General features: G+C 50.9%; 1 protein-coding gene across 12 annotated transcripts in view; it reads right to left on the reverse strand.

Moving 5' to 3' along the window:
• HIPK2 (homeodomain interacting protein kinase 2) overlaps positions 1–17,794 on the reverse strand; it is a 207,957-nt gene that overhangs the window by 8,822 nt on the left and 181,341 nt on the right. For 9 of the 12 annotated variants that reach the window (XR_012334115.1, XR_012334114.1, XR_012334108.1 and 6 more), the window contains exons 14-15: positions 13,185–13,318; positions 11,680–12,117 (exon numbers count right to left, since the gene is read on the reverse strand). Coding sequence is in view for 3 of the 12 variants with exons in the window: in XM_033863350.2 (XP_033719241.1) it covers positions 11,656–12,117; positions 13,185–13,318 (596 nt within the window). In the remaining 9 variants the exon portion in view is untranslated. Of the gene's footprint in view, positions 1–22; positions 12,118–13,184; positions 13,319–17,794 lie in introns of those variants that run through there. The other 3 variants (XM_033863350.2, XM_033863349.2, XM_033863347.2) reach the window with 1 other exon arrangement.

Genomic DNA, 17,794 nt, shown 5'->3' on the forward strand with positions numbered 1-17,794 from the left:
AACAAGCATGCCAGGCTGAGTGTACAGTGATTCCAAACAGTTTAATGTAATTCCAAGACAAAGTGTGATTACATTTCTACACATATACAATATGCATATGTGAGTTTACAAATTTTAATTAATAACTCGTTTCACCTCAGAGACCGAAAAAATGATCAAAAAGAAACTGTAAGTAACAAGCTATAACATAGTTCACCACAACGGGACCCCCCTTTCTCACCCTACAGTTAGTAATATTACAATTAAAATAACTATATTCTTCTATAATTTTTTTCTGTTAAAATCATCTCATAAATTTACAATGCTATTATTAGTTTCCAAGACTAATATAAATTCACTCCATTTTTCTACAACGAAAATGATCATTAATTTAGAAGCACACGACGTCATGATGAAAAACACAAGCATTTTAGTAGCAAGGACTTGATCAGTTAAGAATTATTTTTCTTGTAAAACATTCTAAAGCCAAGTAAAATATCCATTCTTATACCTATAATATGAGACTAAGGGATAGGTTACATATAGGCCTACAACACATTGGTTTGTCTTTTTAAAAAAGTAGACATTTATAAATAAAAAAAGAAAAGAGGGACAATTCACATAGGAAAAAGAGGTACACGAGAAAATACTGTTGCACGCAATAATTTTCACAAAGATTAACATGGATTAATACTTTTTATTACAGAAACCGTACAGTGAAGGAACACAACAGGCCAGGGCTTCCATAGGGTAATTGAGCTGAGATGACCTGGTAGAGAAAGATCTGGGCGAGATGGCCCTGGGGAGGAACCGCGTTCCTGGGACCGGTGACCGAGCCTCACCGGGCCTCCTCTTCCCTGCTCTCATTCTGGGGAGTGCGGCTTTCTATCCAGGGTGTCCTGAATTTGTGGGCAGTTGAAAGGTAAACATTTCTACAGATCCGTTCTCTTTCCATCCTAATGGATACCATTTTTGGAAACATGATATAATATCAGAGGCTGCAGCTCAATAACATGTGGTCAAAGCAAAACAGGATGGAAAATTCCAGTCATTCTGATGTGCTGCCCCCCTCACTCATCTATGCCCTTGTCGCTAGGGACCCAGAGAGCAGCGGCTCCCCTTTGGGGCCACCTGCCTCCACTGTGGCAGGGTGGTGGCCGGGGCCCGGCGCCCGGCCTCAGGCCACGTGCGAAGGTGCAGCCTGGGCCGCCCCGGGCTCCCCCCATCCACCACCCAACGCTGACTCCGACTTCTAAAAGCTCCTCTCCCCCCTTCATCCGTAAAGCTATACTTTTCCTATCAGAAATTTGGTTTGATATATATATACACAAACATATATATCAGCATCTATATCTATACAGTGATTCTACTAGACTGGAAACTCTGCTGCCCCAAAGTATGACTTCCTGGTCTACTTCATTTGGTTAAAAAAAAACGCACAGAAAGAGGATGAGGAGATGCTTTGGGGGCCAGAAATGATTGTGCCCTGGGAAAGCCACAGAAGAAAGCTTTAAATGAGCAGTAACACAACAGTGAAAGGGTGAAAGGTGACAGGGGGAGTGAGACGGTGGGGAGAAACCATGCGCCGCGCTGGCGGCGAACAGGAATATCTGCAGGAAGGGAGGAGGGTGGGGTGAGGTGGGGACACTTTAGGTTCCATCCATAAGTCACAGAAAGCTACGAAGGATGGGCGTGGTCAAGTCACTTTCCATCTCCCAAGTTCTTCCTGAGCCAAACTATTAAAATAATAATTAATAATAATAATAATAACAATAATAACAATAATAGTAAATCCATTGCCCCTTCAACCAAGCAGGCGAGCATCTAACAGGGAGGCAAGACCACCACTCACAAGTCTAAGTGGGTCCTTCTTCCTGGCTCTTGAGAGCTTCCTGGGAGTCCTGGGTGCCTGGGCACGGGGCTGTGGTGACAGCAGGGCAGAGGCCAAGGTGGCCACGGGGACAGTGACCCAACACAAGAAGGGGGGAGGGAGTGCCAGGATGTTCGTGTGGAGGCTGGCTGAAAGGCAACCAGAGAGCGAGGGCAGAGTCCTTTTTCAGATACAGCGTAGTTACTTAAAAAAAAAAAAAAAAAGCCAATTTCTATACCTTTATTTTTAAAAAATATGATTAAGCCCCAAAGACCATGACATAAAATTCATTTGGTTAATTAAATCAAAGGGAAAAAACCAAACAGAGGAAAGCAGAGGATAATTAGGAGGGGCAAGATGAAAAATATTTTACAATGAGATTTCTAACCAAAAACCGTGATAAGAGCATACTGTCAACAGAGTTCACAGCGAAAAAGCAAATGCATTAAAAACAACCACCAGTTCGTTCCCTGGTCCCAGGTGTTCAGCAGTTTTCAAGGTGTTATCTGCTAAAGGAATGCCCTTCAGATCACAGCAGGTCCTCTGCACCAAGGTTGTGGCACAAGAGAAAAGAAGAAATGAACCAAAACTCTTAGGGAAACTGGCTCCTGCATCATGGTGATGGGCCCTCTCAATTATGACCTCTACTCGGACGGATCTCACTGCTCCTCCCCCCCACCCCCATTGCCCCTCGGTCCCCAGTCCCCTCCTCCCCCACTCAGCAGCACTTACAATCTCTAGCAAAAAATCTAGATCCCACCTCCTAATGACCTAGGCTTTAAAACGAAGTTTGACAAAGAGTGAAAAGGAAACACAACCTTTTACACTTATTTTGTTTTAAAGGAGAAAAGGAACAAATGACAGCAGATAGATGGAAAACCCAACCAATAAGTATGGGCACAGGGGTGTATGACTCTCCCCTGCAAAACGCCAATCAGAATATTGCTGGGGGCCCAGAAATAGCAGCTGTACCTTCGGGGCCACCTGAATCCCAGTGTCTTCTACTGCCCGGTGACTGGAAGTCAGTGGACCGATGAATAAATTAAACATTCAAATCAAGACAGAATCAACAAACCAGGTATCTGTTCTCTCTGCCTCTTCCAAGATGTCAAAGAGAAGGCCTTGACGACCAGTGTGGATACAACGTGGCACGAGATCTTCGCATCTGGCCCAGGCCTGTGGACTCACCCCTTCCCTGCTCGACCTGGAAATCCTTTCACATTCTCTCATGTTCCCATGGAAACCAGTAATATGGAAGGCTACACAACAGTATGGGTAGAACACACCTGCCTTGGGGTGCCTTGGGGGAACGTGGCCTCCAACTAAAGAGGCGAAATTGCTGGGGTTTGAAGATGTCAGTTATAAACAGAAATTTTCTTTAAAAAGTACCAGTTTACATGTAAACTATAAAACACTTTAACTATAAAACGTAGCCAGAAATATGCTTAAGTATCCACAGTCAATTATTTAGTTCACGCATTTTAAAATGTGACTCTCTTGATATCTTAGAAGCCTAACAGCATTTTACAGTAGCTAAAAACATATATACTTAACATGTGCATTTGAAAATCACATTTGATTACAAAACACAAGGAATAATCTCTTCCTTGGTTCCATTTTTGTTGTAAAGATTACCTATTTTCAGAGTTCACTTAAGCAACAATGACCAGGGTGTGCATTAATCGTTATTTTCAGCCCACACAGAGTTCATAGTCTTTTAAATCCCAAGATCAAGCTGGCTACATGATTTCAAAAAAGGCTATAACCAGGATGAATGCCCACATTTGAGGTAATTATTGCCATCAGGTCACAGTTTGTGTAAGATAATGTATCTAAAACCTTCTTTAAAAAAATCTTTAGGTGTTCTGTCAGAATTCCAGAATACCTATTGAATGAAACCAACCAGGATCTCAAATTCTGATCAGCTGGGTTTGCTTCCAATGGAATTTAAGTTCTAGAAGATTCTAGAACTTGTGTAAACTACCTAAGAATTTAGGCAAACATGCCTGGAGCCAGTCAATAAAGTAGTTTTTAAAGTAAAAAAAGAAACGAAAACCCCACCCCAAACAACTGAGGAGATGTTTCATAACAAATGGTGATAGTTTTCTAAAAAATTAAAAATCTAGTCCTAAAGCATTTCTAAATTCTTGCCACCTTTCAAGCAAAGTAAAAATCTTCTGTGTTACTATTAATCTCATGCCTCAGCAAGAGACTCTCCTTCCTTATCTCCTGAAAGTTGGCTAGCTTTTCTCAGTTTACACAACTGTTGCTTTCCATTTCTTTGAGAAGACTATCTCGAAAGAAAACTTTGTTCCTCTTTCTGAAAGTCATCTTGTCTTTCTCCTTCTTCTTCTTCTTCTTTTTTTTTTTTTTTTTTTTTTTTTTTTTTAAGCACAAAGAAAACAGTTCCTGGACACCAGACCCACATACGGTATTTACAAATTTGGTGTGAATCCCGCATCTGGTTCTACCCAGAGCTGAAGAGTGGATCGATTACAGAGACCAGAGTTGTCATATTTATCAGTGCAGTAAAAAATAGCATTTTGAAAAAAATATATACCTTTAGTATTGCCTTTCTAGAATTAACTATAAGCAAGAAAAAAAATTATTTTCTTTTTTAAAGAAAAGAACACTTTTTTTTTCTTCACTCTTATAAGAGTTTGTTGTAGCAGCACTACTAAAGCTAATTGGTACACTGGAAAGGAATAGAAAATGAACTCTACTATGAATCAAGAAACTCCCCTAAGATTTTCTCTAAAAGTCAAACTAATTCTGCCCCTGCTGTTTGGATCCAATTCAGGACTCTCTCTACACACAGACCTTCTGCTGAGTTCCACGCATGGGGCAGGGGTGGCACGGGGCAACGTTCCTTCGAGACCTTTCTTCGCTCACACACCTAGAAGACAGCCGAGGCTGGTGTCTGCGAGCTCAGTTCTGGAGCTGGGCAGGCCCAGGTTCAGGGCTAGGCTCCCCTACTAGCTGTGTGATCCTAGGCTGGTTACCAGCTCACCAAGCCAGCTACCTCATCTGTAAGGGGACTAGTGCTGCAGATTTCATAGGGTCGTTATGAAGACGGAAGGACATGGGATAAACGTGAGCGACTGTCAGAACAGTGTTCGGCACACAATCAATGGGAACATCATTAGATGGTCCATCAGAAACACGAGGCCACTTACTGATGCTAATTCAAGAAGTGAAACAATTCGTATTTTAGTAAAGGTCTGATTAACAAAAAACTTCACTAGAAACTTGGGGATTTGGGGCCACCATGGTATTTTCTTTCCTTTAACGCATGCTGCTTTCTTAGAGGGTCAGCTGTCTCATCAACTCCTTCCTCTGTAAATGGGGGAGGGGGTGTTGTAAATGGCGTGGATCTGAGGGCGCCACGAGCTCACACGGGGCTTGGCACGAGCCTGGAGTACTGAAAGCACTCAGCAAATGGTGGCTCTTATTCACTGGAGGGATGTGACAAGTTTTTACCAAGAAGAGACAGTCAACGTAGCATTCTAATGCAAGGGCCTGTGATTAGGGGCTCTCGAAGGCTTGCAGGAGTCAAGCTGGGGCACCAGGAAGCTCCCTGCTGGTAGAGGTACCCAGAGCAAGCGTGCCCCACAGGAGGGTCGCTTCTCTGTAAATTCTCACTGGGTCTCACGGGAAGAACTGGCTTGGAGCTGGCTCTCCTGGGCTTCTGGAAGCTGCAGGAAGGATGTGAGCAGCCTTTCCTAGGTTGGGTCGCTCTAGTGAGCGAGGGCGCCGAAAGCCTCCAAAAGGTTTCTACTGCGTTTAAATGTCATTTCACCGTCTCCACTTCTCCACTGAGTCCAGTCTGTGGAGATCAGAAGTGAGCGTCCTAAGGCAGCAAAGCACTGACACCCCGAGTCTGGCCCCAGCGTGCACCGGACCCTGATGCGGCCGCACCTCCTGGCAGAAGGTCTGCTCTGGCTGATGCCCGAGGTAACGTGAGGTTAGTTAAGCCCACAGATCCGTGCGGTGCCTCCAGTTTCCCAACAGCAGCAGCATTTAGGGTCACGAACCTCCACTCCTCTTACAAGATGAGCACAGTTTTAAAATAAAAGCAAAAAAAAAAAAAAAAAAAAAATTCCAAGTCAGGATAGAGACGAAAGAGGGAGACAAATGGGATCGCATCTCTGACAAAGTCATTATTGCCGGGAGAGGAACGCCACTCTGTCCATATCTGGGGTGTCTTTGAGAAGGGTTCTTTGGCTAAAGAAAGGAAGACTTTCACTTTCCTTTCCAATTTGGTTAGGACAGCTCGGGCCTGCTCAACTCTGAGGCTTCCCCATCTGAAATCTGTAAGACGCACCAGAAGGAAAAGACAGAGAAGAAAAGGGAGGGAAGCATGCATGGCCCTGGCTGGCATATTTCTTGGCAGAATTGCTTGGGCTGGCGTTGAGCGGCACCCGGCGAGGCCCGCGACCTGCGGAAGGAGCCCCGGCCTCTCTGCCGCGCCCTCCCTGCTGCTTGGGGGCACCTCGCTTTCCTCTTCTGTCTGTTTTCTGTCCCAGCAGCTGCTGAACAGGCCAGCGAGAGCCCCACATCCTACCCCGCCCCAGCACCAGAGAACCCGGGAGGAAAGCTGGGGCGAGCCCGTCGGCGCACCGCGTTTCATCAACCACAGCCCATCAGCAATAGCTCCGTAAGCCTCCTCATCTCCTTCCTCCAGTTTCCAAGAAAGTCTGCTCCACTCACTCACACGCACTCACACAACCCAAATCCTCCACCGCAAGCTTGTTCCAAAATGAGTGTTTGCAACACCAAAGGTCTGGTCAAGGGAAATCCGCCCGTTAGCAGCTGGGCTGATCTCACCTTCCCTTCCTTACATCCCACAATCTGGTGTTTGGGCGGGTTGAGTCTTCCAGGGTGAAGAGGACAAGGCCAGCTGGCTCCCACAGCCCGCCAGCCACCCACCGCCAGTAAGGCCGGAATGCAAATACAGTCCAGGAGACAACCGCTGGTTGACCCCAACCCTTCTCTTCCCTCTGCACTCCATCAACCACATGTTCCACTTCACAGTATTAACCGGCACCAAGCCTCAGACTCTCGCACCCATCGGCCTGCTCACCCCCTCCTTGGAAACAGCCAAACCATCACGGAAGAGGCACTAAGCGCAGAGATACGGGTGCAAATACCCAGAGGGGTCTGCGAGACCCCACCGAGCAGAAGCAAATCGACCTGCGGTCCCTAAGGCTCCAGTTATGAGGTTCTCCTTGCCCGGTCCTTATCAACCTTCCCTCTTAGCCTTAACCACGTTTCCTCAGTAAAGAGAGATGGAGTCAATTCCAGAGCAGATGATGTTCTAAGTTGTTTGTGATCTAAATAAGGACGAGGTCTGCATTCCTCTACGTGAGAGCTGGGTCTTAGGGACGGGCAGCCTTTTATTCATCCTATTGGCCAGGGCGACTCGGAGCTGGAGGGCAGGATGGGAGCTGGGGCAGATGCTGAGGAAGCCCACGCAGGGGCTGGCCTCTCCCACTGGGGTCTTCTCCTGGGGCTTCGGAACCACAGCTCTGTGCTCGGCTGGAAGAGGAAGGCAGATAGCGACTCGGGGAGGGCGCTAATGTTTGCTGAGCGGCTCTGGGCTGGGCATGGCCTGGTGTCTCCCTTCATTAGCTTCAGTGAAGCCAGCCATTCCAGACCTTCCTTTACCCACCCGGGGCCCGGCAGTTTCTGGGTTTGGTGGGTCGCGTGTAGGCACCTCAAGCTGATTTAAAAAGCCCACGGCACACAGCACCGTGCCCTAAGGGGCACAGTCGGAGCCCCGTAGGCCTGGCTCGAGGCTCCACTGTGCCCCTCCGTCAGCCAACTATTTCAGGGGGGCAGCAGCCTGCAATGTCCAAGTAGCTGCTGGACTTTTGTCAGTGTTCCTCTGGCCTCCTATTAACCCTCCACCTTTTTTTTGGCTCCATAGTTTGTCCCTACAATTGTGTGCTGAGAACATGTACCGGGGTTCGGGGGGCACTGAAGAAGTGGGCAGTGTGGTTAGTGAGAGGGAGGGAGGCTGACGTTTCCCAGGGGAAGGTACCACCTGCCTAGCACTTTCCATCAGCTTGTTTACCTCCAGTGGCTTCTAGGAGGGGTCAGTTATCTCTGCACTGAAGGATGTAAGCCATACTCCTGGTGTGCTGATGGGAAAAGGGGGGACATTTGGGAAAGGGGCTGAGTCAGCTCTGGGCAGAGGGGAGTTTTTTTTTTTTTTTTTTTTGCTTGACAGGTCAGTATCAGACGCGAGGCATGCCCGGGATCTACTTAGCAGGTTTCAGAAGCACAGGGAACATGGGAGAGGACCACGGCTAAGGGTTCAGCCCATGAGATGCCTCCTCAGATCTCCTCTCAGGCCACTGAGAATCTAGAAGAATACAGCATTGATGGTGACCATGGACCATGTTGTCCAGAGCCCAATCTGACCTGTATAGAGATAAAGGCTTCGATTCTTCAAACTTTTGTTCCGTGGGGGATCTTCCTTGACATTTTCCTAATTCCTGGCTCTTTCCTTTCCTTCTTTTTGTTTTTTGGTCTGACAAAACTAGACATTTGCATGTCCCTCCTGTTTACTCAGATATTCACAGGTATAATAAAATAAATTTAAATATTAAAGAGAAAACACAAAGATACGTGGAATAAATGTGCATTTTAAAACCCCAACTAAAGTATCAAAATGATGATTATGGTAATAATTACAATGGTAATAACCAAAATAATTAGTACAATAATATCTTTATGAGCAGCACGAAACTTTCATTCCTGATCTGGAAGAAAAGGAAAGAAAATATCAGGTGAAAGAGCAACTTCCAACTTAAGTAGACAAAATAATTTTCTTTAAAATGGAAGGCTATGTTGTCTTTTCCTATAAAAGATCAGATCTAGAAAGGGCTGGAAGTGAACTGTACAAGGGGGTCCAGGATGCTACCCAATAAGGCAAAAATGCTGGCTCATTGCAGCCAAGACTTCTGTAACTGGGCGCGGGAAGATCGGACGGGGCACTGCTGCCCTCCGGATGCCAAGAGTCCAGAACAGAGATGGTTCCCCAGGCTGGCGCGGCTCTGGGAGCCCTCTGGCTCACATGTCCTCCAAAGACTTTCCTCCCCTCACTCTCTGGACGGGCCATGTTTCTGTCGTCTCAGAACGACGGCACTTCCCCATGTCCGGATAAAGACGTATTGATCGTGGCACCACGAGGACAGAATCTTGTCCTGTTGCCAATGGCTCCCCGGCGGGCCCGCTGGGTACCTGGGGCTCTGCCCGAGCCTGCCCTGCCTCGAGTGGGACATGGTGTCCTTCCTTCCTTCCGGCCTAAGGCTGGGACTAGGCTGGTTCCAACCTGGGGACCGATCTCTTTGTAGGATAAGTAGCATTTATGCTTGGAGAGGGGAAATTTCCAGAGTTATTTCACATTTCACAGCTAAGAGCTAAGGTAAGGGCTTGGCTTCGTTACTGAATTAGGTCAGATATCACGATAAAAACACCTTTCACAGTAGATCGATCGTAAAGGGAGACCACAGAACGAGGACAGAAAGTGAGGGAGAGTGAGGACGGACTTCTGTCCGAATCTGAGAGCCATCTCTCTGCACCCTGGAAACTTGGCTTTGGGGTCAGTTAAGGACTCAGCATCAAGAATCAAACAATCAGGCCCACCCTTTCAAGTGCCACTGATGACCAGATAGCGTTTCCCAACATTCACGTATTTCAAGAATAATTTGCTATGGACAGAGTGACCCCTCTGCCCTCACCCCCACCAGTGTTCAAAGCCTGAGAAAAATTTCAGAATGTATCAAAGGTGCAAAGAGGGCAAAGGGCAAATTTCCTTGGAAACTGAACTGCCCATGGGAGTGTTTTCCAAAGTGCAGTACAGAACTACATGGTTACCCTCATAAATGTCCCTCCAGCCTCTGCCCACCAGACTCCTCAAAACCAAAAACGAAGGCGTTCCTTGGGTAGGCCTGGGTAACTCGAGGAACGATTCAGCAGCAAACGACGGTTGATGGCTGTCTACAGGGGGAAGGACCCGGCAAAACGGTGGGAGCAAAACACAGCTGGTGGAACCAGAGGAGAGGGGGCAGGGTTGCGCGAGTGAAGCGGGGCGGGGTGGGGAGGGGCGCGAGTCTGAGAACACGGGGCTGGGCCCGCTACCAGGCCTCCTCTCCATCCCGCGGACAGCAACAGGGAGGCTGTGCCAGGACTGGAGGCTGAAGGCGGCTCCTCTCCTTTGATGCTTCTACATCGGGAAGGAGGTGGCTGCCCGGCAAGGCCAACATTCTTAAAACAGAGATGGGACCTGTGGTCCCCAACGAATGGCAGAGCCCCTGCCCTCCCAACCCTGGGGGCAGAACTGGGTGAGGGTACAGGGTGGGGAGTCTCTCTTGCTCTGTCTCCAAAGTAAAAGTCATCCAAAGCCATCACCATCGTCAGATTCACCCACCACCATCCATCTCGCACATCTCTCTCCAGATCCACGGGCTCACCTAGCCCCTGCCAGCTGCCTGACACCCCTCTGCTAGCAAACAGTCCAGGAAAGACAACAGGTATTAAAATAAAATAGAAATTAAACAAACAAAAAAAAAAAAAAAGAGGAAAGACCAGAGTAAAATGTTGCAACAGCACAGAAGAAGGGCTGAGATGATGTGACTCGCCTCAGCCGGCTTCTTGGAGTACCGTGGAAGTAAACCCTCAACCGCGTCCCCGGTCGCTAAGGCACTAGGAGGGAAAGATGTAAAACCAAGTCTGCGAGAGCCGGCGGCGGTGCCGGGGACAGGAGCGCGGCACCGCGGGCACCCGCGCGTGCACCTGGACCACGGCGCGGGTCACGTGCCTAGGTGAGATCGCTCTTCTTGTGCAATTACATTGAGGAATAGTCTCTTGGTATCGTTGGGGGTGAACACAAAGTAGCACAGACAGGTGCAGACTGCGACATCTACCAGGGTGTCGGCGACGCCGCGGGCCCTACGCTACGTGACGAGGGATGGACTCAAAGAGAAAAGAAATCTTCAGAAAAGAAAAAAAATCATTAATGACATTTGAGGAATATCATTGCTTAGGGATTTATCCAGAGTGCTCAGAAAGAGAAAACGCGCCCTCCTCTCCCAGGGGTCCTCCTTCAGCCCGGCTGCCCCCATTGCTCCCAGCAAGTGGGCCAGATCGGGGCTTCCCCAGCCCCGGACCCGCCCCCAGATACCAGCCTCCTCCGGCCACGGCCTGCCCTTTCTAGACGGTTGCTGACCCTTTAGAGTTCTGGAAAAATCCCTAATTCTTACGTTCAATCATTAAAAATCTATTGGATTTTTAATCCAATAGATTAAAACTCGTATCAGGTGTCCCTGACAGCAAATTCTTAAACGCCACTTGCCGCCATACGAAAATAATCTTTGAAAAATTCATAAAGTTCTTCAAACACTGGGTGGGCCCCCCCCCCCCCCCAATTTCTGGAATCTTCCGTGGCTCTCTTCTTCTCCTTTCCAGTCTGGTGCAGAATGGGTTCGTGAGCTGTGGTTTTTTGTTACTGACGTTTTCTTTTTTTTTCTTTTTCTTTTTTAAAATAAAAAGCATAGATTTCCCCCCCTCCTTAAATCCCTTCCTTTTTAAAATGTTCTCTTCTCCGCTCTCAGTCCTCCTACTTCCTAGTTCAAGTTTCATTTGTGTCCCGTCCCTGCCCCCTGCTCCCCTCCCCTGCCCCGTTTGCATTGTTTCTGTGCGGCACCTTCAGTATAAAAAGCCCAGCTCCCCCCTCGTCCCTCCTCCTTTCTCTCCTACCCTCTGGCCATCCTCCCTCCCCTCCCCTCCCCTTCCAGTGTTTATATGTAAGGGTACTGGTTGACCTTGGCAGGGCTCAGTGGGTATCCAGTGTAGACGGTGGAGGCTGGAGAGGCGCTGATGTAGGTCTGGTGGGCGAACTGGGCTGGATACTGACTCGGGTGGATGGTGGGCGAAGGCAGGACCCGGGGGCCCATGCTCACGGGGACCTGGTGGACGATGCTGGCTGGGTAGGCGGCGTGCTGCACGGTGTGACGCGCCGAGCCTTGGGAGGCCACCAGGTGGGCCACGGTGCCAGTGGAGCCCAGGGCGGCGGGCGCCGTGTAGGTGTAGAGGTGGGGCTGGGCGGGGAGGTGGGCGGCGGCGGCCAGGTGCGGGTGCACGGTGCCGTGGCTGGGGCTGTTGTGTGGGAAGGAGTATGGCGCCTGGGCCATCGTGGGGGTGATGTAGGCCTGCTGCCGTCGGTGGCTCCCCGTGCGATCTGCGGTGATGTGCTGCTGAGCCTGGAGCGGGAGAAGCACCAGGAGAGGGCTGCGTCATCAGGGCTGGACACGCGCACGCATGCGCACCCACGGGAGAGGCCGCGAGGGGCGGGGGCGGGGGAGAGGAGGGAGAGGCAGGGAGTGCGGAGGAGAGCAAGGTGGGGAGGAGGGGGTGGGGGGAAGGCGGAGGGAGAGGAGCGGCAGGCGGAACAGAAGACACCTCCCTCGCGCGCCCGCGAAGTGTCAATTAGCCTGGGCTGAGAAGGAAAGCCGTGCCCAGCCATGCTCCGGGCTGGGTGACACTCAGAGCCAGACGCAAAGGGAAAGGGAGCCAGTAGGTCCCCCGAGGGCATCCTGCAGCTGTGAAGTGTCGAAAGGAGCCCCTTTCTCTCTCACCGTGAAGTCCTGCTCCCTAAACTGCAGGCTCTCAGACACTTCGCTGTCTGAGGTCACAGGTACACAGGAAGCAGCCCTCTCTCACCTGGAGAACCTAAGTCATGACACGGACGCGGCCTCGGTTTACAGCCAGGGGCACCGCTTCCGATGAAGGGCTTCTCAACGCAAACTCCCCCTTATCTTACCTCTGAGCTTCTAAGGAAGCAGGGCCCGCAGTCCACTTTGCAACTCGGACCTGAGTGACCCTCTACACACAGGCTGAGCGCTGCCCGTGGAGACTCTGTCTTGTTCACATTCCCCCCGAATGTCACCCACCTTCTCCGAATCCTCCGGCTCTTTTCCTGGGTGTGAGGTCCCTGTGGGAGGCCTCCTCCACTGTAAGGACTCGCTAGGCCCAGCATGGCCGGACCATGGGACCCAGACGCAGTGTTTTACCCTTTGCTGGGCCGAAATAGCAAGACGTGGGCCAGCCTATTTTTAAGCTCTGACACCACGTCACTAAGTACTTCGGAGCATCAGACGAGTCATTTTGCTTTGGGCCGGCTCTCTGTGAATCGGGGATCCGCCTCCCCCAAGGTGACCCACAGCAGAACGAGAACACCAGTGGTCACTCGGGGCGCCTCCTGCCGCCACGGGAGGTGGGCAAGGGTCCACCCTGGCGCCCCTGGCGAGCGGCCGTCGGGCGGGCTTACCTGGCTGAGATTGAGAGGTCGCTGCTGCCGGTAGGCAGTGGCTCCAGATGAGCTCCCTGAAGAGAGACCGCTGGTGGAGGTCACGTTGCTGGAGGACTTGGACTTGTAGGAGGACGAGTGGTGACTGGTGGTGACTGTGTTGGGAGGAGGAAAAGGTCACAGGTCCGTCACAGGCCCTCAGCTGCCCGGAAGACCCTACTCCTTGGGGGACAACAAGTGGCCTTCCAAGAACCCTTTACCGAGACTGGGTGATCACCATTCAGCAGCACTGCCCCAGACCCAGCGACGATGCCGCCTCTGGGCTGGCACCTGGCCTGCGGCTTGGGAGCAAACCCTGCTGGACTTTAGAATTACTATCTGGTGACACCGAAAGCATAAGGAGAGTCTAAGAGACAGAAGGAGAGCTCTCTGCAGCTCCTCGTGTCCCAGCCAGGGGTGCAGCGGGGGGCCATCTGCCGAGATGCAGAGACACGCTGACAGATGCAGCAGCGTACAGAAAACCGAGTCTCAAAAGAGGGACTACATGCCCCAGGGGGAGAAACAGCCAAAATAAAATGAATAGGGCGAGGAGGTTTATATTAAAGAAACCATTCGCGTCAGTTTCGGTGCTGAGTGGTCTGTGAACACCAGCTCCTGGCAGAGTGGGGCTCGTGTCTCCAGGGGGCACAGGCAGAGGACTGTACGCCCGGGTACAGGATGTGCGGAATCAGGTGCGACTGTTCGCCTGCCTCTCAGTGTCTCTCTTGACGTCAGACGTTTCTGTGCTGAAGCTCTGTCTAGATCAAGAGGAAGTGATCCACAGTGACTGCCAAGAAGCCTTTGGCACAGGGAATCCGGACATCCGCCCAAACCTACGTTGTCCTCCGCAGACTCCCCGACTCTAAAACCACTCACGTGTGAGGGAGCTGCCCAGAGTGGGGAGTTCAAGGGGAGACCCTGGTAGCTGAGGGAGAACCGGCAAGACGTACACAGGACCTCAGAGGCAGGTCTGTTTCTTGTGCTGTTCAGCAGAGAATTCAGATTTCCCGGGGCTGAGCATCGTTGGGAAACACAAAAGCCTAATACGGTATCAGTCAGGCACCCTGGGGTCGCGAGTGTAAAATGGGCAAGTCTGGCAGCTCTTGGGTGTGAAGGATGCTAAGAACGAATGAAGCACACACAGTAAGGATCAGGCCCTTGACGTAACTGGGTTGGGTCAATTCTGCTACGAACCCCAGGGTGATGAGATCAGGGTCAAAGAGGAGCCGCGTGAGGCTGGGACCGGCAAGAGAGAATGCTGATAATTGTTGATGGAGAGAAAGCTGAAAAGTGAAGGCAAACCAGAAACCGGGGGACAGGAGACCGGGGAGCACGATGAAGTCAAGGGGAGCCTTCTGCTCCCCGAGGCCACAGTCCCCCTCAAGTAAAGGGAGAGCTGCCTCACTGGGAAGGGGGCAGCGCGTCCTAACGGAGACCCCAAATCCAACCGTGGTTTGGGGCCCAGCAGCCCTCCCATCCTACCCACCGAAGCGCACCCCAGTCGGGGGTGCCCAGGAATTCGTATTCTTCACAAGCTTCCCAGGAGAGCAGGAGCCAGCCCGGCCTTGGTGGACACAGCTGACCTGCATTGTGGAATCGGGGGTCTGCTGCTCAGGCCAAGCTTGGTTAGACTCTCAAAGGCCCTCCAAAGCCTGGGGGGGTGGAGGGCGGGGTTCGGAGGACCCACTGTAGGCTGAGGGATGCAAAGCTACAAATGCTGCCTATCAGGAGAACGTTGTGCCCATCGATCAGCCATGGTGCCACCGTGCAGGCATCCAACACTCCCTGCCCTGCAGCGCGTCGCCAGCTGTGTCTGCTGCCTGGGCCCAGCTGTGAGTGGAACCTCTCTGCTCCTACTTCAACTCTCTGGGCATTTTGCGGTAATTACATTTCAGGGAGAAACTCTGAGTGCAAGGGATCCACAGCGTGAGGCTGCAAGTGAAGAGATTAGAGGGCTTCAGATGAAATGGGTGTGACAGAGCCAGGCTACCATCATCACGGGCACAGGAAGTGGGACAGGAACTTGTCAAGTTGCCAGAGCAGGGGACCCCAGAATCAGGGAGGGGGTCCTGAAAGGGACCAAGAGATTAAAATAGTAATTTCCTCCTGCAGAGAAAGTGACCATGGAGCGGAGAAGGCAAGTGCTGAAGGTCAAGTTCCGGAGGCGTATTTCGGAGCTGGGAGGACAGTACAGAGCTCTCTGCTCGAGCCTTGCCTAGCTGCTCTCATAGATCTGCTGCCCGGCAACAGCCCTGGGTTCACGGATGGCCCCTGGTGGCCCTGTCTGTACAAGGCAGGTGGGAGAGTGCTTCAATCCTGGGTGAGCCCTGGAGGGACAGCCGCATGGCCGTGGTGGAGTTAGTTAACCTCTCTGTGCTTCCATTTTCTTATCTGGAAAACTGGGAAAGTAACGGTGACTACATGTAGGGTCCTTGTGGGGATTACGCGAGTTAATGCACGTAGAAGCTTAGTATCTATCTGGCACGTGTTGAGCCCTTAAAGGTGTCAGCTGTGTTAACTACGGTTGATGTCTTTATTAGCGTCCTGTCCCCTGGCCAAAGCGATGCTCAAGGAACAGCTGTCTGCCCCAAGCTGGGACCAGCAAGTTCTGTTTCCTGGGACTGGGAAACTGGAAGCCCGGGGCTCACTGGGTCAGGGTGAAGCAGTGTTCAGAGAGCAGGTGTCGGGCCCCCAGTGGCTCAGACCAAGGAGTTCTGGTTGCTGTCCTGCCTGGGACTTAGTTGTTGAACTTTCTCTCAGCCCTGCACCCTTCCAATAAATTCCTTATTTGCCTTAAGGCAGTGCAGAGTTCACTCTGTTGCCTCCCAGAAGAACCTTAACTGACCCAAGAGACTCGAGGAGGCTACGTGAGAAATAGGGAATCTTCCTGAGCTGAGACCCCCAGAGGGGATTAGCAATGACAGAAAATGGACCGTCACCTGCACAGCCTCCGTCCTGACCTGGGGGGCTCAGGGAAGCCTGGCAGCCCAGCGGAGGTGGCTGAAACGCTTCTCACCTTGGCCGTAAATGGGCCAGCGGGGCCCAGGAGGCTGAGGAAGGCTGCTTTGCTTGATTTCTCCAAGCCTAGGACGACTGAGCTAATGGAGGATATCAGCGTTGAGGAGGACCACGTTCTGGGGGCGGACAGGCACCAGAATGAAGTTCCTTCCTGCCCCTTGCCTGTCACTGGAAAGACCGTGCAGCGTGTCCTCACAGGGGAACATAAATCTCTCTTTCCATTAGGAAACTATACCATGGGCTTCCCCAGAGACAGTGGCACTAGGTGCCTTACTGAGAATAACCTTCCTTTTTTTTTTTTTTTTTGGTTGAAAACATCCCTGAGAGATTCTCAGCCCTTCAGCTGTAGCAGTCCTTGTGGAAATGCAGTGGGGTGAGTGCTCAAAACCGCCACGGGCGGCCCACAGCTCGACGGCTGATGGTGGAAACGGGCAACGGAGCGTGAAAGGCGTGACCTGTGGGCTCCACAGAGCTGCCTCCCCGCCTCTCGCCATCGTGGTTCCCCACAGAAAACTGTTGCGTGATGTGGGACAAAGCTGGCCCTCAGTCCCCTGACCTGTCTTAACTAGGGGGTTGGACTAGTCTTAAAATTTCAGTAGCTCTCAATTTTGTCACCTTCCACATTCCGGCACCAGCACCCGGGCCGACAAAGTTCCGAGCTGGAAGACGTCTAGCCTGCGATGATCCGGCCGCTGCCTCGTGCGTCCTCCACTGTATTTAAAAGGCCAAGGGAAATTCAGCACCAGCTACCTTTTCCCCCGCCTTTATCAATTCCTAGAGGTCCTGCGTAAGGTCTACCCTGAGCCAATCCTTATAGACCATCGTCCCGAAGTGTAAAGGGACCGTTACTATTACAGAGTTCCCCTGAGATGTCCTGGAACATGGGCATCCTCGACTTACAACACGCATCGTCTCCTCCCGTAGGTCTACAGTCTCTGATCTGAAATCCCTGGTGTCACTTTTTTTTTTTTTTTTTTTTGGTGCCGCACTGCGTGGCTTGTGGGATTTGAGTTCCCTGACCAGAGATCGAACCCGGGCCCTCGGCAGTGAGAGCGCAGGGTCCGAGGCACTGGACCGCCAGGGAATTCCCTGAAATCCCTGGGGTCGGACACTTTTGAAATCAAGAATTTCCGATTTTAGAAGGTCATGTGGTATATATTCAATATATTAGGTTACCCCCAGTGGAGCCCTGTGCACTACCACGTAATTTAAAAAAAGTGATTATTTCTGCTACAGAATACTGGGACATTTCACCAAGGGGCACAAATATGACTCTGACACAAACAGGAATATGACAAAGGGACTATAAATCGCCTCTAGTTAGTTCAGGTCAGGTTTTACCAACTGACTTTACTGTAAACTTAAAAATCTGGTTTTTGGAGCATTTTGGATTTTAGATTACAGATGAAAAGGAATCTTCCTTCTCCTCCTGTTGGGTAAAAGGGCTGGTCTTGAGGTTTTCAACAACACAGTCTTGAGACCTTCACTGTTATTTAAGCAGGAGAGCCCTTCACACCAAGCTGTGTGCACTTAGGCTGCGATCTTTATACCTGGGGTACGTGCGGGGCTACCTG

Source organism: Tursiops truncatus, chromosome 9 (assembly GCF_011762595.2).
Source record: "Tursiops truncatus isolate mTurTru1 chromosome 9, mTurTru1.mat.Y, whole genome shotgun sequence".
Classification (NCBI taxonomy): Eukaryota; Metazoa; Chordata; class Mammalia; order Artiodactyla; family Delphinidae; genus Tursiops; species Tursiops truncatus.